Source organism: Poecile atricapillus, chromosome W (genome assembly GCF_030490865.1).
Source record: "Poecile atricapillus isolate bPoeAtr1 chromosome W, bPoeAtr1.hap1, whole genome shotgun sequence".
NCBI lineage: Eukaryota > Metazoa > Chordata > Aves > Passeriformes > Paridae > Poecile > Poecile atricapillus.
Window position 1 is genome coordinate 42,005,942 of NC_081288.1, and position 19,463 is coordinate 42,025,404.

At 35.0% G+C, this 19,463-nt stretch overlaps 1 protein-coding gene across 4 annotated transcripts in view; it reads right to left on the reverse strand.

The window, feature by feature from the left end:
- Positions 1–899: 899 nt before the first annotated feature.
- The window catches only part of LOC131592337 (cleavage and polyadenylation specificity factor subunit 6), a 31,876-nt gene continuing 13,312 nt past the window's right edge, over positions 900–19,463 (reverse strand). Inside the window, exons 5-11 of one of the 4 annotated variants that reach the window (XM_058863766.1) lie at positions 19,072–19,245; positions 17,425–17,929; positions 16,119–16,211; positions 15,007–15,122; positions 14,514–14,667; positions 13,730–13,921; positions 900–6,242 (exon numbers count right to left, since the gene is read on the reverse strand). In XM_058863766.1, the coding sequence (XP_058719749.1) occupies positions 13,735–13,921; positions 14,514–14,667; positions 15,007–15,122; positions 16,119–16,211; positions 17,425–17,929; positions 19,072–19,245 (1,229 nt within the window). In that variant the 3' untranslated portion in view covers positions 900–6,242; positions 13,730–13,734. Of the gene's footprint in view, positions 6,243–13,729; positions 13,925–14,513; positions 14,668–15,006; positions 15,123–16,118; positions 16,212–17,424; positions 17,930–19,071; positions 19,246–19,463 lie in introns of all 4 variants that reach the window. The other 3 variants (XM_058863765.1, XM_058863769.1, XM_058863768.1) reach the window with 3 other exon arrangements.

Sequence of the window (19,463 nt, forward strand, 5' to 3'; positions counted from 1 at the left end):
AGCGTTCTTAAATAATCTTACCACTGTCAAATGGCAGAGGCTCATCACAGGGCAAAAGTGGAGCCAACAGCACAGAAAATGATACCAGTAATCTAAGCTGCTACAGTGGATAATAGCTCATTTTGTGCCAGAGTGAATGACCTTTGACAAGTATTATGAATTATGGCAGTTCACCACTAGAATGGCACAGTATGGCAACTGTGGCTTTGTGTACGTAACACAGTGATGTGTTCTATGTAACACAATGTTCTGCTTTAGCAGTTGAAACATTTGCCCATGTAACCCCAGTATCAAAAGTAGTTTTAAATCATCAGAGGATGGATACTGTCACTGCTAGCAGACCAATGTTTTGCATGAAGTGACCTGACAGCAGTTCAACCTGCCATACAGCTGTTTTACAGCCACTGCGTTTAACACTCACATGCTTTGCAATGATTAACATTTGCCAGATTTAGTCAAAGCAAGAAACCAGATTAAGAATTTCTATCATCAGTGGTTTAATGCCTCCTATGGAGAAAGCCCACAGCTCCAAACATTACTACACTGTTTGAGTCTGAAAATGTAATTTTAAGAGACTAAAATTGTTTTATGCATATACTTATTTTATTCCCTTTAGTTAACACACTTCATTGGGTCACTGTATTTTACAGAAAAATAAGGTTAGCTTAAAAAAAGAGTCTGCACTTTTCACTGGTTGTAAATGCTGCAAAAAGTCCAGATAAGGACAAGAGCTAGTATAAACTATTTCTAGATGCAGAAGCAATTACAGCACAGAATCTAGATGTAACTATCTTAGAATATCCGCCCTCCAAGTTTTAATGTCCCAAAATTTGAAAAGCCTGGCAATAAGGAGAATTGCAAAGAAATTATACAAGCTGAAATGAAGACAGACGAAAGTATTTTTTAATATAAAAATGGTCTTTATTTCTTCAATACAAGGTAAACTACTATTGCAGTTTAAGACCAACACAAAAGTTGGACAGCAAATTGCTTAACAGTCTCCTAAAGGCTGGAAAAAAAACCTATGAAAGCTAAAAGTTGTGCAATATTTCAAATGTAACATCTAAAAAAATGAAATTATCTCTAAACTTACAGATTATTTAAGTACCTCTGCTGAAAATGTATTGAAATCCACATTTGCTTGGATACCATCTTACCTTGTGGAGAAATATAGGTCTCAAAAAACTCCAGTATTCAACAGACTCTTTGGCCTGCCAGCATCAGGGAACTGTTTACTATGTATATGAAATCCTTTGGAGTCAGGCATTCTGACAGGCATCCATTTCCTTACATTTTGCATTTCAAGTCTGCATTCCAACTTCTACAGCCCCCCTCCTGTATTTCAAACCATTTCTTGAATATTTTACTCATATATCCTTGTGCAAAGCGGGAACCAGAAAATGGAATGGTACAGGAAGACAATACAGCCTTTTGTTTAGAAAGTCAGCAGTGCTGGTAATCATCATAAAAATGTTACAGTTTACCAAATAGGAATGTATTTCACCTTTAAAATACTCGGCTTTTTTTTTTCCTTTCATTATTATTTTAAAAAAGGACAACTGCAGTAGTAAGGAATATGAATTTGCAACCACTTATATTTATAAAAGCACACACATTCCTCATTTTCTTACATCTGAAGATCAAAGGAATGTCTGTTTCATAATGTGATAATAATATGCACAGTTTAAAATATTTTCTATTACAAAATACTGTGTACAAGAGGGTGAGGCTGAAGTCTGTTAGGTGAATATACTCTGAAGTGTTATTTCTGAAATAATGTAAAAATCACATTACATGATGTGAATAGATGAGAATTTTTACAACTTAAATGCTCCATTCTATCAGGATCAACGGTATACTGCTTACTATTTTCAAGAGACTTCTGTAAAATTAATGTATTTAGAAGATTTAAGCACAGGCATAGGCATCATCCCAGAACCCACTGCAATCACTGGGGCTACTGAAAGGGTTCAAGAATTAACAAACATATCATATACAAATGGAATAAGGAGCTTTATCATATTTTGTCCAACATGGGGGAAAACAAATCCCACAAGAACATAAATTCGATGAACTTCTATACCCCAAACAGCTCCTTAGTAAATTTATCCTCTAAAGCTAAATGGAAATGTAAAAATACATGGGATGTCAGACCTTAATGGGATATGGGGAGGAAAGGGGAGGAAGGTGAAGCAACTGCAAAACCAAAAAACACCCACCTCAACACCCCCATCTACCCCAAGCCAATCTGAAGTAATAATTGCAAGGCATCATAATTGCAAGAGACAGTTTTTCTGCATAAACATCATGATTCATCAGCATGCTGCAACCATTATGTTCAAGACCTGTGCAGTGAATTACCAAAATAATTTGAATCTCAACTGAATCCACATTGCTTCTTTTCTATGTTACAACTGTTATTCTGGAAAGAATTCAAATAAATTAATTTTTTAAAATGGACAGTAACCTCCACTTTCCTTCTCTAAAACCTTGAAGGGTTTATATTTCAATGCAGAAGCAATTTAGTGTATCAGATCTCCGAAGAATACCAGTCCTAAACACATATGTTTCAAATTTAAATCTATGTGACTGACAATATCTTAACGAGCACTGTGTTAGGAAATTTAAGGCTGTATCTCAGTTCACACAAGAACCAAAGACAATTTTAACAGGCTACGTATAAAATTCTGTAAGTAAAAATGGGAGCAGTGTCTGTTTAACCTGTACATAAAGAGCAAGTGGATAAGGAAAGAAAATCAGGAATTAAGTATTTCTACAAAGAATGCCATGTATTTTACTAGAAACACAGATGACAAGTATATACAACATTTAAATCTCCAATTATCCACATACAACTAGAAAAAAAAAACATTTACAAGGGTTTAGGTATGCAACTAAACAATCAGGTAAAAAAATACAGTTAGAAAAACTAAGCCTCACCAATTTCAAAGGAACAAAACCAGAACGTACTCAGTTCATAAAGAAAAAAGCTGATGTCTAAATTTAATAAAAATATCTTGTTTAACACAAAAAACAACAGCTATCCAAGCTTATAAGCTATACCGTAAATAAAAATTTGAAGTTCTGACAAACATTTTTCAAAATGTTATCAGAACAAAAATTATTGGCACAGAAAGCAAAAAGGGAATGAGGGAAAAAAAAGACTATATGGTTTCCAAAATGCTATGTTCTCCTTCTTAAGTACTTTGACCTGCCAAAACGTATAGTCCTGTAAAAAATTTACTTTTTAAAAAAACACCCTCTACTTCTAAAAAAACAAACCACTAAAACAAGTTCTGTTGGTAAAGCACCACCACCCCTAAGTCACTACTTGTAAGTTTTGTCTTTCAAGATAAAGGACATAGCCTTAAGATAATATTTTCAATGCTACCCATAAACTCATTATTTTAAAAGAAAATGAAGTATTTCCTCACAGATTATTTCATCCTTTCATCAACAAAAGGAAATGAAATACAACTGAATGAATATTAAACAGCAGTAGCCATCATGGCATCACCACCAATCAGCGAGTTTCCAAACTACCATTTCCTACATATGCACAGGAAATTGCAGGAACCTTTAGTAAACCAAGACTTGGTAAAAATTCTTCTACAAATCCAGTTATACATGATGTACATTAGGCATATTCCTTTTTTGGTGTCTATCAGGGTCTTTGGATTTTTTTCTATACATTTTTTGTTTTATAAAAAAATCTAACAAAGGAAGCTCACAACAAAGAAGGGAGTATTATCTAAATTGCAACACAGTACATTTACCAGTTAAAACTAAGAATTTGGAGAACAGGCAGAAATAATGGGCTTCATACAGGGATCTCATCTCTCAGATCACAATGGTCATTCAGTTTAACTTATGTTATTCACCCCCTGCTATTCTCTCCCTGCTATTTCCATTGCCAGCAATGGAAATACGTGAGAAATTACACTCTATGTAAAAAGAGCAACAATCTCAAATCTATTTCAATGTGGACTAAAATATGAGTTCCTACATTAAATGCTTGTAATGTTACTTTTTTTTATTTTAAAATTTAATATATCTACGCAATGGAGTATTACTTACCTGCTGCTTTTCCAGTATTAGATATTCCCCATTTAACTGCTACAGGCAGGTAATTTCTTCCTTAAACTTATTACACACAGTAGTAAACAATGTTTTTAAGTAAAGAAAAAAAAGTTACAACAGTACTGTTTGTAACCAATACCTATTCACAAAAAAAGCAGGAAATGATTCATGACTTGCTTGATACAACTTTCAGGTTTACAAAATTTTAAAAGGCAGTTTTCATTTTCAAACAGGATTAAACAAACACGTGAAATATCTTCTCAGTAGCAAATAGTTCAATAAACACCAGTGATCCCATGCTTGAGGAACTGAGGTACACAATATAAGGAAAAAAGAAAAAGGGGTAAATCTGAAGCTGTAGCCAAGTCCAACACCATCAACCTGGCTGCAGGAAACCTGGGTGAATAGGTGCCAAAAATATTAGAGCATTTCAGGCTTATGCAAAACTTTTGCAGTTGCATAAGCTACTGGTCCCAACTCAGTAAAGCATAAAAATCACTCATGTATGCAAATACAACACTTAAAGTATATGTTTACATTCCTTGAAATCTATGAAATGTAAACACATGTTTTAGATGCTCTGGAAAACCAAACAGATTTAAATGCTTTCCTGAACAGGGTAACATTTTAAGTCAGCTGTAAAATCTTCAAAATTGGTAAAAAAGAAATCAAGAGACTTCTAAGAGTTGCCTCTTAAAGCCATCTGAGGTCTTGAAACTTAACTTAAAACATTAAGTGCAGCTATTTGAACGAGTGACAACTCCAGGAGCATGTCTGTTACATAACGCTTTACAATAGACTAAAAGTGAGCCTTTGCGCAAGGCTGACGGGAATGAAGCTTTTGCAGCTTTAATGTAATTTCTCTTTTCTTGTGTTTCACACTTGATGAAATTTAAAACAAATTCTTTAATTTGACGCCTAGTTTCACTGAGTGCTCCGTTCATTTGTTTTTAGGTAAATTTACAAAACCTCATCTGACAAATGTAATCAGTGCCATTTTTTGCTAAGACATTTAAATATTGCCCACTGGTGAACAAGGACATACAAATGTACCTTCTCTTTTATATGCATGTGTGAATAAACCCCAAAGTATTAAAAAAATACCAAACCCATGGAGTCATAAAAATGGTAACATCTTATTTCTTCTGGCACATTTCTAATATACAACTATGTACAGACTGCTACGGCCTTGGGGGTGGAGAGGGAAGACACACAAGCACTATTACTATAAAACTGTAAGCAACTGCAGGATTTTGGGTGCTTTAAACCTAACCTTTCTACCCTTTATTATGGGCAGTTTAAGTTCATATGAACTGTTTATATTAACTGTAGTGTCAATCAGGATATCAAGGTTGTATGAGAGACAAAATTTTTAGTGTGCTAAAAATCACAGACCTGGGACTATCTCTCCTCAGAACAACTGACCACAGAGAGCTGCAGTTTTTACAGTTTTATAAGTCAATTAGCAAATTCACAAGCCACCTAGGTAAACACTGCTAAAAAGCAAAACAGAATTAAAGGTTTTTCGCAACCACCTATTTTTGTATCAAAATTGAGTGGGAGAGCGCAACATTAGTACGTTTAACTCGCTGAATGCAAGATTAAGTTGAGGCATATGCAAGAACTATTGCGATGTTTTTGAAGACAGCATCAACGTTTTCATTGTAACATTATCTTTAAATATTGCTCAACACATGACTTTCCCTGAGGTGTAAACATCAAATAACTTGAACAGCTTTACACATCAGCCCCATTAAACAGTTTATTACAACACTACATCTACTGTAATCAGTGGTGCTGTGTACAGACATTATATGAACAGTTTAACATGAACAAACTACTATAAAAAACAAGCATTTACTTGACTTTTTTCAATTGCTTGCACATTATAATTGCCAAATGTATATAACCAGTAATAAAGTTGCAAAAGCTATAAGGTTTAAATCACACAGGTTTCCCTCAAATAAAACAGTTAAGCAACATAAAAAAGTAAAAGAGCTACTGGTTACCATGTATGCAGATTTGCTTTATTCAGATCTATTCCTGTTCATATTATCCATGAATCCTTACAGGCTCAGTTCAATCACATGAAGCAAACTGCTGGACAAGCATCTTTCCTTGAAGAATGTATCTTGTCTTGCACGCTGTTCCTCTTCCTTCAGCTGTAATGTGTCAAAATTTGTGATGTAGATTTTGCTAGTCCCCAAAACACACAGAAAATTGTTGGCTTATCTATACATACACAACTCGTGCATCTACTTCACCATGATGTTAACTAACACAAAACACCCAGAAGCAGTAGCTATTTATTTGTACTCATTGTTTTATAATACAGCAATTAAAAATAAGATTAATGTTGTTGTACAACCAAGATGAAAGAATATAAACTTCACAGTTAAAGAACTGATGGTAAAAAAAGAAATAACTACTGCTTCTATGACTGACTGCAAAATTTATATAGAACACTTCCTAAAGTATGCATTCTGCAAGAGTAACTGAACAAGAATTTGAAGTAGTTTTACCACAATTAGATTTTTACATTTTTACCTGCCCACTTACATAAGTTTTAAGCTAGTTTGACATTTAAATAATTAATTGATAGTATAATGAAGTGGATGGCTCAGAGCTCAGTAACATTTAAAAGTACACAGAATCTGGCACCAGTACTTCAAAAGACTAGTGGCAAGCTGGATGGGGTTCACATCTAAAAAATACACACTTGCAGTTATGCACAAGAACCCACTTTTCAGTTAATACAATGTAGATTTGCAGGTTTCCTCACCTACTTGCCCTTGGAAAAACCCCCAAGCCCTACTTCCTATTCTCATCTATTTTGGCAAATCAGGGAACCACACATTTCAAAGTTAATTACTGTAAGAGTTCACAAAATGCTTGGGATGGTATAATTCCATACACTGGATTTCAGTTGAATTCCATTACAAAACAATTAGCTATCTTAATTTCATTAATAATTCACAATTTCAACATTCAATAATTTCAAAGTAGTTTCAATCAAATTATTTTTAAAACCCAACACATTAAATTATTCATTTGAAAACCAAGACATTTCGAGAAGCAATTTCACAAACGTGCAACAGTACACAGCTGTCAAATATTCTACTAGCACAAAAATTCAAAAGCTGGGAAAACTAAATACGCAATTTTTCTTCTTCATTTCCTCAAAATGACTGTCAACAAGAACTTAAAAAAAAAATCCCAAGTATAACCAAGTAGACCCTATACACTACAGTATGCATATGAACTAATCCAAATCAGGGAGTGGAATTTCTTCTCTTATTCACAGATTTTGTTCCCAGATCTCGAATGCATCCACAAGTAACTACTTTTGGCCTCTGGGGAAGGAGCTTCCCCAATGTTTCCATAGGAGTTATGTTACTTTTGAAATTAATTGGTAGCAAAGTGACTGACAAAGTGCTACTTCCACAAGAAAAATATTGTTTTAAAGTTGTGAGCTAAGTGAGCAAAAACAGACAGGAGAGAATCTCAGTTTTCTAGTGGAAAAAGTCAGTACCTGACAGCTGTGAGACTGCACATCAGAATTTGCTGCTCTCATCACACAATTGCTGCAGCCAGAATTATGGATCTCAATTATGTCTATAGCAACAGTTAACAGATCCAAAGCGCCCTATATAGATTTATAATACTACCATAAGAAAGCTTCAGTTCCTGGGAATAATTTATTATATTTGTAAAGGTACTTAAAGAACTACAGGAACTCTAAAGAATGCACAATAAAGTGAATTTAGGATTAATGCTTTTTGGTATAGGGCTCTTAAGATGGTCAGCACCACACTGAGCCTTCATTTTTAGAAACATGGCCAACTAAAATCCAAAGTGGCGTACATGCTGGTTCCAAATATTCTGCCACTGTATCTTGACAAAACTGGAAATCCTTGTGGTTCCAAAAATAAATAAATCTGTATGGATTATACCTGTGTGCTCAGCCCCTTTTCAGTATTCTACAAGCAAGTAGAATATTGAAGCAACAGAAAACTTTTAAAAAAATTAAATCTCTAGTCAGTATTTCTTGGCATCTTTCCATCTGCCTCAAGCTCATACAAAAGCTATCTGTCTCAAGCACGTGTTAGATTTGTACAATTTAACACCAGACACCAAGGAGTTTCTCAGCATTTCTACCAAAATTTATCAAATCTATCCAAATTTCAGACTTAGGTGTTGAATAGAAATTTTGTGGTTTAAAAGTTCAGGGTTTATGCCAGAACATTTCACGAATGAAATCTCAGTACTTGAGTGATCAAACATTTCTGTATTTATGCAAGAGATGCAACTTGAGCATTTTTTCCCCACAAAGACACACTCTTACAACAAAACCCCAATAGATTTCTTATATATATATATGTATCTCAAAAGCATCTTGCAATAGCACCTCTATTTTTTTCCCTTTAATTCCAATTATCCAAATATTCACATAAAAGCTTTAAACAGCCTTTAAAATTTTGAAAATTCTACAGCAATTTTAAAGCTGTATATACATATACCCATCAAGTTTTGTTATAGTAGTTTATTTTCAGAGATTGAATTTCAATCTCACATGTTCACATTTCAGTAAAATGCACAATATACATTTGTTATTATATCCTAGAAGCTGCTATGAATTACTTCATGTAATTCTCCTTTATTTTATTCTATACATGAAGAAAAACACACAAACCAAAAATCCCACAGAAAGTATCAGCTTAAAAGCCAAAAATTTCTTTTTAGTTTAACCTACATTCCAGAACATCACAAAATACCCCAAATAGTCTGATGCTTTAGCTATAACATAGTGAGAATGAAGGAATTTCAAGCTTAACTTTCTATTTGTTTTTCAGCATCAGAGATCAGCAGAGTTACACATGTGGTTCTGTTCTGTTTAGCATACACGTACAGACTATTTCATCAGCACTAACACCTTCTCACATTTGCTGCCTCTTCCCCCCTGCTATTATGAGTGTACTTACCTGCTGTCTTTGTTCAGTCTTAGTGCATAATTTAAGATCAACACACCAACAATTTCATGACTGTATAAATAATTTTACTTGGGGGAAAATCCTCCTAAACTAATTTCATTTGTCAGGTATCTTTCTTCTATTATCCCAGCCTGTCTATTCACCAAAACTAACTGATGAACAGAGAGGTGCAATCAGAAAATTCAATCTTGAGTTTACAAATTAAAAAGATACTAATTACTGGAAAGTATTCTTCACATTAATATATGAGGAAGAGACAAAAAGGCAGATTGAGCTCCCACAGGAAAACAAAAATGAAGATCTCTCACGTGTCTCCTTTTTTTTGTAAAAAGAAATACTAGTTCTCAAACCACAATGAGCAAAAGTAAAAAAGTGAATTTTGTTCATTCTTTGAAGAACATTGCATCAAACAAACATTTTCACTTCTGTGTTTCATACACCTATAAGTTTCTTGGGGAATTTTCACACAGATCAAATTTGTCAAAACTAATGAATTCACAAATAAAAAAGCCCAGGATATGAGGAAAAAAAAATATAAGTGTGTCTAAGGACACCTCAGAAGTCAATAAAATTACAGAAACATTCATGGGAAAAAGGTAATTAAAGTTATGCATTTGAAAATAAGTAGCAAAAGATATTCTGTTTATTTTTTAAATCCTTGTTTCACCCTCAGGAAAATCAGATTCATCTCTGAACATTAATAGACAAACTATGTTTCTGCAAAGCACCAGAGTAATGGTAGACTTTTTAAGAAGCACATAAACCAGTGGCACTGCTTGCCTCTATCATGATATGCTGGATTTCAAATAATGAGTCAGATGCACAAAGCATCTGGTGAATGCTAAATACAGAAGAATAGTGCCAGCCCCACATAAAGCATAGGGTTTTTTTAAAAAAAAAGAGAGATTAGGTAAACAATATTCATAATAGCTTAAGACTAATACCTAATATAATTCTAGACAGGTATATACCCAGGTCTTGAACAATGTTACCACATGATTTACTTATTAACTAGAAGCTTATTATTAAAATAGCCTATTAAAAATAGGCATTTGCCAATTTATTACAAGGTTTCTTAAAATGCTAATTTCATACCTCACTTGATGTTTAAGTGGTTATTAGCACAGTTACAGGACCGTTCCAACTTAGAAAAGCAAAATATAATGAATACTATGTAAGCCATCAGTACCATTTTCCCTCCTACTGACACAAAAAATTCCAACCATTGAATCACTTGAAAGCTGTAAGTAATTTCAGAGTGATCTGAGAGCAGCTTTTGAAGAATATGAGTCTCAGACTTCAAATTATTTTGCTTACAGTGGTTTGAGAGCAAAAAAAATCAGAGAATAAACATGGAATATGGAATACAAAGTCTACATACATATCAACTGTTACAATGTTGTGGTTTTGTCTTTGCAATTCAATCCAAATCCAGTTTAAATAGGAAATAATCAATTAACCCAGTAACAAAAACAGAAAATGAAAAGCTTAACATTCAGCAGCTATAGAAATTCAGACAGATTAAGATTGGGACAATGTATCAGCTAGAAATACATTATTGATTATCAGTTAAAAAATTTTGCCTAATAAGTCAGGATTCATGCTGATGAAGTTACATTACTATTCTGTTTGTACACATTAATTTTGCTGTTAATTCTTCTAAATGTCATTCATTTGGGTTCTCAGTTTTTTTGAGTAATACAGGTTAGACATTTGTCTTAAATCCATTGTTATCTTTTATATTTACAGGCTTTCTATCAGCAAAGGCAAGATGTTCCAAGGAAGCATTCCGTGAATAGTAATTCAAGAGAATAGACTGTCAATGTACATGAAGTCTTACTCAAGTGAAGGCACAAAAATCTTGCAACAGTTTAATTTTAAATTGTGAAGTGTACAAACAGAAGTGTAAACATCTGATATGGTACAACTAAACTTTTTAGAGTTTTACTGTTATAAACATATTTTGTAAGTTATTCCAATTTAACCCATCTCTATAAATATAATACAGTACAAACCGAATTTCACTGTTTACAAAAGTTTTCACAATGGACCCTTAGAATCCTTCTGAACTAGACGTGTAACACTTTGGAAAAAAGGCCAGTACAGTATCACAGTCATGACTATAGGTACACAATAAGGAGAAATATAGGTGCCATTCACAGGGTGTAGGCACAGAGGCAACTTCATGTTTTCTGGCAAAACACAGTAATATGGGGAATAACTCGTTTCAGCACTGTTGATATTTATTAAATGACTGAGTGTTAAATCAGTTTATGATTATTATTCAGTGTAAAAAATGAAACAAAAAATGTATGGGAACATACATCTTAGTGAAAATGAAACATACAAACCAGGAGATAACTACATTTCTTTTATGTGTGTGTGTATCAATATATAAAAAACGAAACTACAATAAAGCTCTTCTTCATTAAGACAGCAACAAGACACAATGTTTACAACTTAAAAAAATACCAAATGCTTTCATTTACATGTAGTATACTAAAATTTCCATTTAAATCAAGTTCTTAGGACTTATTTTCTTCACACAAGGGAATCTTACCAAGACACCCTTTTGAAAGAAAAGTCCCAGCACACAACAAAGCTGAAGGATCTTGCAAATATAAATCCCACCTGAACTGAGACTGAAATCACAGCCTCAGTGTAAATTGTGCATCAGAAATTATAAAATACAAGCTAATGCTGTTTGATATATGCTCTTGGGGTAAGAGAGTAGGAAATCTGTACTTGGCACAGTAAATCTGTATCTATGTGCACAACACTAAATACACAAAAATTAAAGCTAGATTAGTAAAACTATGTCAGGGTTAAAAAAATTATCTTTCAATCCAGGCTATTAACCATCTTTAGTGTGGTTTGCTCATCTCCACCAGAAGGAAATCACTCTGGAAATGCATCCATTACTCAGTTCAATGGTTACCTCTATTAGTAACAACTATTTGCAAATATCAGAAATATGCATTTATTATAAAAGGTAAAAACCAAGTTCAACAAAAGGAATTACATTTACTTTCATTATATATGTATTTTTATGTTCTCTTTTTTACAATTAAGAACCAGAGTTGATATTTTTACTAAATTCCAGAAATATTTCTTTCAATCCATTTTTAATGGCAAAAAGTGGCATTAACAGAAGTACACTGCCAACTTTATTTCAGCTGCCATGTTTTACTTTCCTATTTAAGCCTTTGACTCCCCTTCTCTAGGTCAGTTACTTCTTTTTGTGTCCCCTGCTGGTATAAGAACCTGAGACAACATCCCACTTAATTCACAACACACTAAAGCATGTACTATCATAATTTGCTCTTTCCCAGAGGTGTGTCAGTGACACAAAAAGCCTGGCTGAAAAACCGACATTTAACACAAACAGAACTGTATTTTCACTTAAGACTATACTACATTTTATTTGACTTCTACAGGTTTTACTCTGTAACATCTATAAATTAACTTCCATGAACAAAAAAACACATGCAAAATCTGGAAACTAAATCTGAGGTTAAATGTAAGAAATGGAAGCTGGGCAGACAGGCACATCTACAAGCTTCAATTTCAGTGTAGATGTAGTGGAAGTTCTTTCAAAAAGGGAAAAGACCACTATTAGGTAGGGTTGGTTTCTCTTCAGTTGTCAAATAAGGAATTATGGGCGGCTTTAATTCCCAACCCTCAAAATGCTACATGATATAATGTAAATATTTCTAGTATTTTAAAGCAGTACATGGAAAAGAATAATTGTTTAGCATGCTACTCTAGCTGTCTAGACATTTGATGCATAGAAGACTTCAGATACATGAAATAAAAGAGCATGTTAGATAGTGAACAACCAGAAAAGAATCAATACTAGTGTCATATATTTGTTTACTAGTCTTCAGAAAAAGACTTTACTACCAGAAGGGGGACAGACTGAAAAATCAGGGTGGTGGGCAACAACTGATAATAAATTTTACTGAAGGTTAATACCTGGATTTAGCTAGAAGGCAGAAGATACTGACAGGTCACATTTCATAAAAAAAAGAAAAAAATCTGGTTATATTTCCTGAATTTGACTAAAACGCACCAGGGGGAAAAAAAAAACCAAAAACCAACAAAACAAAAACAACACAAAACAAAACAACAAAACCCACAAATACCAAAACCCACAAAACCACCATCATACCTGTGCACGGACAATAAGTGTATGGACATTGAAATAATCCAAACACAATCTATGGAGGGCTAAATGCTGTAGTCCTTACAGAAGTATATTTTAAAATACAAAACTAGTATTTTTAAATACAATTAAGAAATAAAACCATAAAACTAATATAATCTTTTAAGATCAAAGAGAACAGTCTGACTTACTGCCTTTTTAAGAAGTGGTCCAATCACATTTCATAAAAACTGGAAACACTATTATCAGCCAAAACAAGAGGTGGCATGCAGAATGTAGAAGATAATTGTACAAATACTTGCGCCCTCCCAAGACCAGTGAATTACCTGTTGTTACTTACCTGTGTTCATGTCAGGTGCTGCAAGAAGAAAGTGATTCAGTACATACTGCAGGATCATTTAAATACAGATATGAATGGTATAAATAATCTCAAACCTAGAATGGTTACTTTTAGTAAGTCAGTAAAGTTGAAGAACATGAGAGAAATGCTCACCTTCTTTAACGGTGACGATATTCTCTCTCTCTGTCTCGTTCTCTGTCACGATCTCTGTCACGATCACGATGCCTCTCTCTCTCACGGCTTCTTTCCCGGTAATAGTCATCATGACGATCTCTACTACGTGATTTGTGGCGCCTACTTTTTTCTCGTGACCTACTGTGGTCCCTCTCTCTGGATCGCTCACGTCTTCTAAAAGAAATTACTTCATTAATTTTTTCTTCAAAATACTTGTCAACCCCATGCCAGTTTTGTAGTCTACTTATGAGTACAAATTTGACCAAAAACATATACGAGGGAACGATCTGTTCATTGTGATGCAGTTATATTTTTGTTTATAGCATTAAAGATACCCGGTACAAACAGTGGTGGCTAAGAACTCAGTTACAGGTAGTAAGGGACACCCACTTTATAATGTAGCAAGGAAAAGCTGAAGCACTCAGAATGAAGGATGTCTGAAATCAGCTGGGAGAAATGCACCACACGTCAAATGATCACTACAACATGGCTGCTATTCTGCATATGGGAAATGTGAGCCAAAACCACCAAATAAAACCAAGAGTTAAAGTGAAGCTAGTCAGATCAATTTTGAAAAGAAGGTTAATTAAAAGGCAGCTTTCCTAGGCTCAGGAAAGACTTAATATTTGGTTCCTTCACATATTTCTTGTGCAACTCAGCAAATCACTAACTTCTTACATGCCTTAGTTTCTTCTGTCTAAATTAGTCCTGCACTACACCTTCTCTTTTTTAAGTAAGAGCAGATGGAAGAGGAAAGTTTTACCTGGATCCAGAACCATAAGACTTGGACTCAATTCCATGAAGGCAGTCCTGAAGAGAGCTAATAAGTACTTTGCAGCGATCATCTGCAGATACTTTGGACTGTTTGATTAAGGAAATTGCAGTTACCAAGGTCTCTATAGCACTTCCATAGTCCCCTGAAAATGATGTAAGATCAGGATCAGAAAATTATGCAAATTAAAACATAGATTTTTATCTGTAACAGTATTACTGTTTTGAGTATCTTCTCTTAAACACCCATCTAGATAATTTACTGTAGCATCAAATATTAAAATACTGTCCAGATCAGTACTCAGAAAGTTTTCCTAGAAACTAACTGGTGCACAGTCCAAAATCAGTCATAAGTTGTACCTAAATTCAGCACCCTATCAGGAAAATGTGGCTTAAGGCCTTTCAGATTCCTAATTTAAAAAAAACAACTATAAATTCTTTTCAGATGGGTAGAATAGCAAACACATTAACTGAGTTTTACTAACCAGCACTGGCATCTGATACAGCTCTTGAAATTGCACTGCTTGAGATCGCTCTATTTCTATTCATGATTTCTTCAAATTCTGCTTCACTTAGAGGTGTCCTCGCAGCATCCATTTCTCTGCAAGCAATAAAACTAGTATTTAGAAGGTTAAGGAAAACCTCAGAAATTATCATTGCATTTTCAACAATCCAAGTTTGCAACTTTAAGCAGTGACAAACAGAAAAGAAAGCAGGATCTGGGTTTGGTTTTGTTAAGGACCATCGTTACAGTATAAAATCCTGAAAGCTTAAAAAAAAAACCACCAAACAGAAAATCCCAACAAACCAACCAAACAAAAAAATCCCAAAAAACCAATTAAGACATTGCTGTATAAGCAGACTTTTTTTTCATCCCATCTATTTCAAACATTCAGCAGCACTTAATATTGTGCTTGACAAATATTTACAATTTTTATAAAATCCTTGAAGGTACATAAATAGATATTCCCAGCTGAATGGATGTGGAAATTCACGTACATAGGCAATGCAGCTTTGAGCAAAATTAGAGAAAATTTTCATAACAGTACTGGAATCAGAACTATATGATCCTGTTTCCCATATCTTAACTAAGACCAGAATGCTGTAACTTTTGAAAAACAAATGTAGTTATCTTTAAAACACTCAATTTTCTGAATGATATGTCATCATTTTACAGCAATTTTGTTTGTTTTTTTTTTAATTTCTGGTCAAGTTCAAGGTACTCCAATTTAATCTCCCTACTAGTCACAGTAAGGAGGAAGCAATAAAGCAGAATCCTCATACTCATTACACTTCAATTATCAGCTACCTATAGAGGGTTTGCAAAGTAACAGAAGTAAACCTAAATTTTCCCAAAAGTTTTGCAGTGTCCTATTAGGCAGTCTCTGTGTCACATAGAAATTTTGGAGAAATGTGTTAAGAGAAAAATGCTGAGACTGTCAAACTGGCCCACTGCTTGATATTTCTAGAACAGTGTTAGTTCTTCTGGTAGAAAGAAAATGCAGAATAATAAGCAATGCTATCCTCTTAATTGCAAGAAGTGGAACAAGATCCTATAGCCAGTTTAGCATAAGAGGAAATGTCTAAAAATTCATACCTCCCTGAGTTTTGAGTATTATTTTTCGTGTGCCTCCCATAGAATGGAATATGTAATTTTTCTCTTATGGACATGTTATTTCCAGTGAAACGCCTATGATATATAATTAATGACAATTTAAATAGTTATGGATGATAGCTTCAACATTATTAATGAAAATACTGGACAGTAAGTTATACTGTCCTATTCCCACTCCTTCCCTCCCCAGACATTCTATAAACTGCAGACAATCTTGATTTTGTCCATCAAAAAACACCCAACATCTTATAGTCTTATATTTCAGGCAATTAAGCCAAATGCTTGAGTTTCTATAGTTATTTTCGTATGAACATCACATGTACAAATGCTTGGGGGCATTAAACTTTGTGGTAAAAAAAGAACCAAAGCACAGCATCTTTGCAGGAAACATTTTAAGCCAGGAAAGTGTGTCTTATGCTAGCAGTACAATTACTACTGAAAAAATTCAAATCTAACTATGTAAAACCGTCTCTCTTAGAATTTATGCCAAAATTTTTGACAAATACAAGTATGGTGAAAATCACGAAACAGCAGCAAGACAGGGATGCTTGAAATCACAGATGAAAAAGATGTTTCAAACAAGATGTGAAAAACTTGACAAGTCAAGTCAGGGACTTAAGAACTCTGTCGCAGAGAGGATTAACCACAGGAAAAGCCACTGCTACAAACACAGCAAGATTGCACCAAATGAGCAGAAACATCTTGATAGGAAAGGAACGTAAAAGTCTTGCAGTAAATTCACATCTGGCTTTTAAGACAAATACTAAGTTTTAATTAAATCCTGAAGAAAAAAGGGACAAGCAATGCTGCTGAAAGATGAATATGGTATGAGCTTGGTATGACCTCAACATATGCACATATTTGAAAAAGAAAACTCCAGAGCATTCTTAAAAGGCAGCCTGCAAAGCACGATGATACAGATAAAAGTCAGAATTTCAAGTTAAGACAGAAGCACAACCAGAAGCTGCTGCATAAGTGATATATAAGTTTACATGTAGAACACATGAAATGATGACACTGCCAAATACAGCAAAGACAAACAGTTCAGAGCTGAAAAGGGAAGTGAGATTACTGGTGTTGCATTTCAGGATTTTCTTCCTGCAGCAAATATGTTTCTCAGATTCATTCCCTTGGAGAAGTTAAAAGGGGCAAGCGACAAGATTGGTGGGATCCCTTCTGGCCCTACTTCTAATTTTTCCTAACATTTTCATTAAAAGGGAAAAATCAAACGCTTCCAACAAGAGGAGTAAAATCTGCTACCCAAACACATTAGACTAAAAGAACTCACCTTCCAGGTGGCCCATAGTCACCTCTGTCATATGGTGGAGGTCGGCCATATGGATCTGTCGGAGGTGGGCCACGGCTGTCTGAAGTGGGTATGCCACTATTGGCAGGTGGGGGGAAGAAAGCTGGATTCACATGTGGTGCTGGTGGTGGAGCACCTGGCGGTGGCCCAGGGAGATGTGGAGGAGGAGCAAGAGTCAGGGGAGGCCCAAGAGGGCCAGGCGGACGAGGGGGAAATGGACCCGGAGGTGGAGGTGGACCCTGCTGAGGTGGTGGTGGACCTGGTGGTGGCCCATAGCCTGGAACTGGTGGTGGAGGGCCTGGAGGAAGTGGCCCAAGTGGAGGCTGACCAAAAGGCTGTCCTGGAAACAGAACTGGTGGTGGTGGACGATCACCACGATTAGGAGGTCCAGCTAATGGAGGTGGGAGGACCTGACCAGGCGGTGGAGGGCCTGGTGGGCCTGGTGGGCCAGGAGGACCTAAGGGTGGACGTGGGGGAGTTTGTCCAGCTAAAATAAAAATAAAAAACAACAAAAACAAAAAAAAAAAAACAAAAAAACCAAAAGAAACAAAAAAAATAAATAAAATTGAGTGAATAAATACAAAGAAATAAAATTATTCAAAATTCTTCTTTTTTTTTTATCCTTAAAAACAATGACAAAAAAGAAACCAACCCTCCCTCCCTGAACACCGTGCAGCATGTACAAGACATGCGTGTTCCTGCTTTGGGTCCAGCAGCCTAGAAAATTTTTAACTTATCTGTATCTATTGACACTAGATATCTAGAGATATCTAAAAAGAGCAACATTATCTTTAACACTGACAACTCCCCTCCTCAAATCACTTAATCACCTGCTGCTGTTTCCAAAACCCACAAGAAGATTACAAAAACCAGAAAACATTGCATCTTACTGCAGCTACTTTTTCATAGGGGCTTAAGATAAAATACATATTAAAAATACGGGAGAAGCTGTATTAGAGAAAGTAATGTAGATGCTGTATTGAAACCTTCTTTTAGGTTCTCAGTACTGTTTTACCAATTTGACTAGGTCCCTTGGGCTGTTGGTAGACAATCTATTACTGAATGACATTTACTAAAAAATATGTCAGCTCTAAAAAGAACTTCACTGCAGTGCAAACCTGTTTAATAGATTTTTTCTATATCAGATACCTAACTAAACATGCAGACCTCCTCTTCAAATTTCTGCTGTTTTAAAGTGCCTACCAACTGACCTGTCAGTGGGCATGAATTAAAGCTGAATTTCTGATCACATGCAAACTTGTACAATAAGGAAATTAGTTACTTTATACTGCAACACAGGCATTCTCATCACATATAGCAAATCAGAAAATCTCAACTACACTAAAGTCAAATTTACCTGCTAACATGATGTATTTTTATTTTTTTCATACTTAAATATGCATTTTGACATAGTATAAGGAATGTATCTAAAAAAGCTCTTGTCTTGCTACCAAATTTACTTAGGTACAACTCCCTGTTGAATATCAACAAAGGAACAGTCAAATCCTACAGTCCAGCTGTGAACACTGATTATGGGTTATTACTGAATTGCCTTGATCTTTATCATTTCCCAAATAAGTATGCCACATTGAAACACAAGATTGGAACTCCATATATGCATAATTTTACCTGGGAAAGGCGGTGGTGGCCCTCCTGGCCCTGCCGGTCCAGGGAATCTGTCTCCACCTGGAATGGCACCTGGAAAACGGCCCCGACCTCTATTACTAGGTGGAAATGCTGCTCGTGAGCTTCCTCCTGGGGGACCAGCTTTACCTTCCCCAGACATCTGGCCAGACTGTGTGGCTGCAAGGGAAAATCAAAAGTGTCATTGCATAGATGAAAACAGGTTAAATTATTTCAACACTTGATCTGAAGTTTTATGCAGTGCTAAAGCATGACCTTATGAGCACCAACTTGCTCCTCTTACCCAAACACAATGCATTTGGGCAGGAAAACATTCTCTGCGAAAATATTATGCCCCATACTAAATTAGAGGATCTGAAGAGACTGCCAGTCCTTCA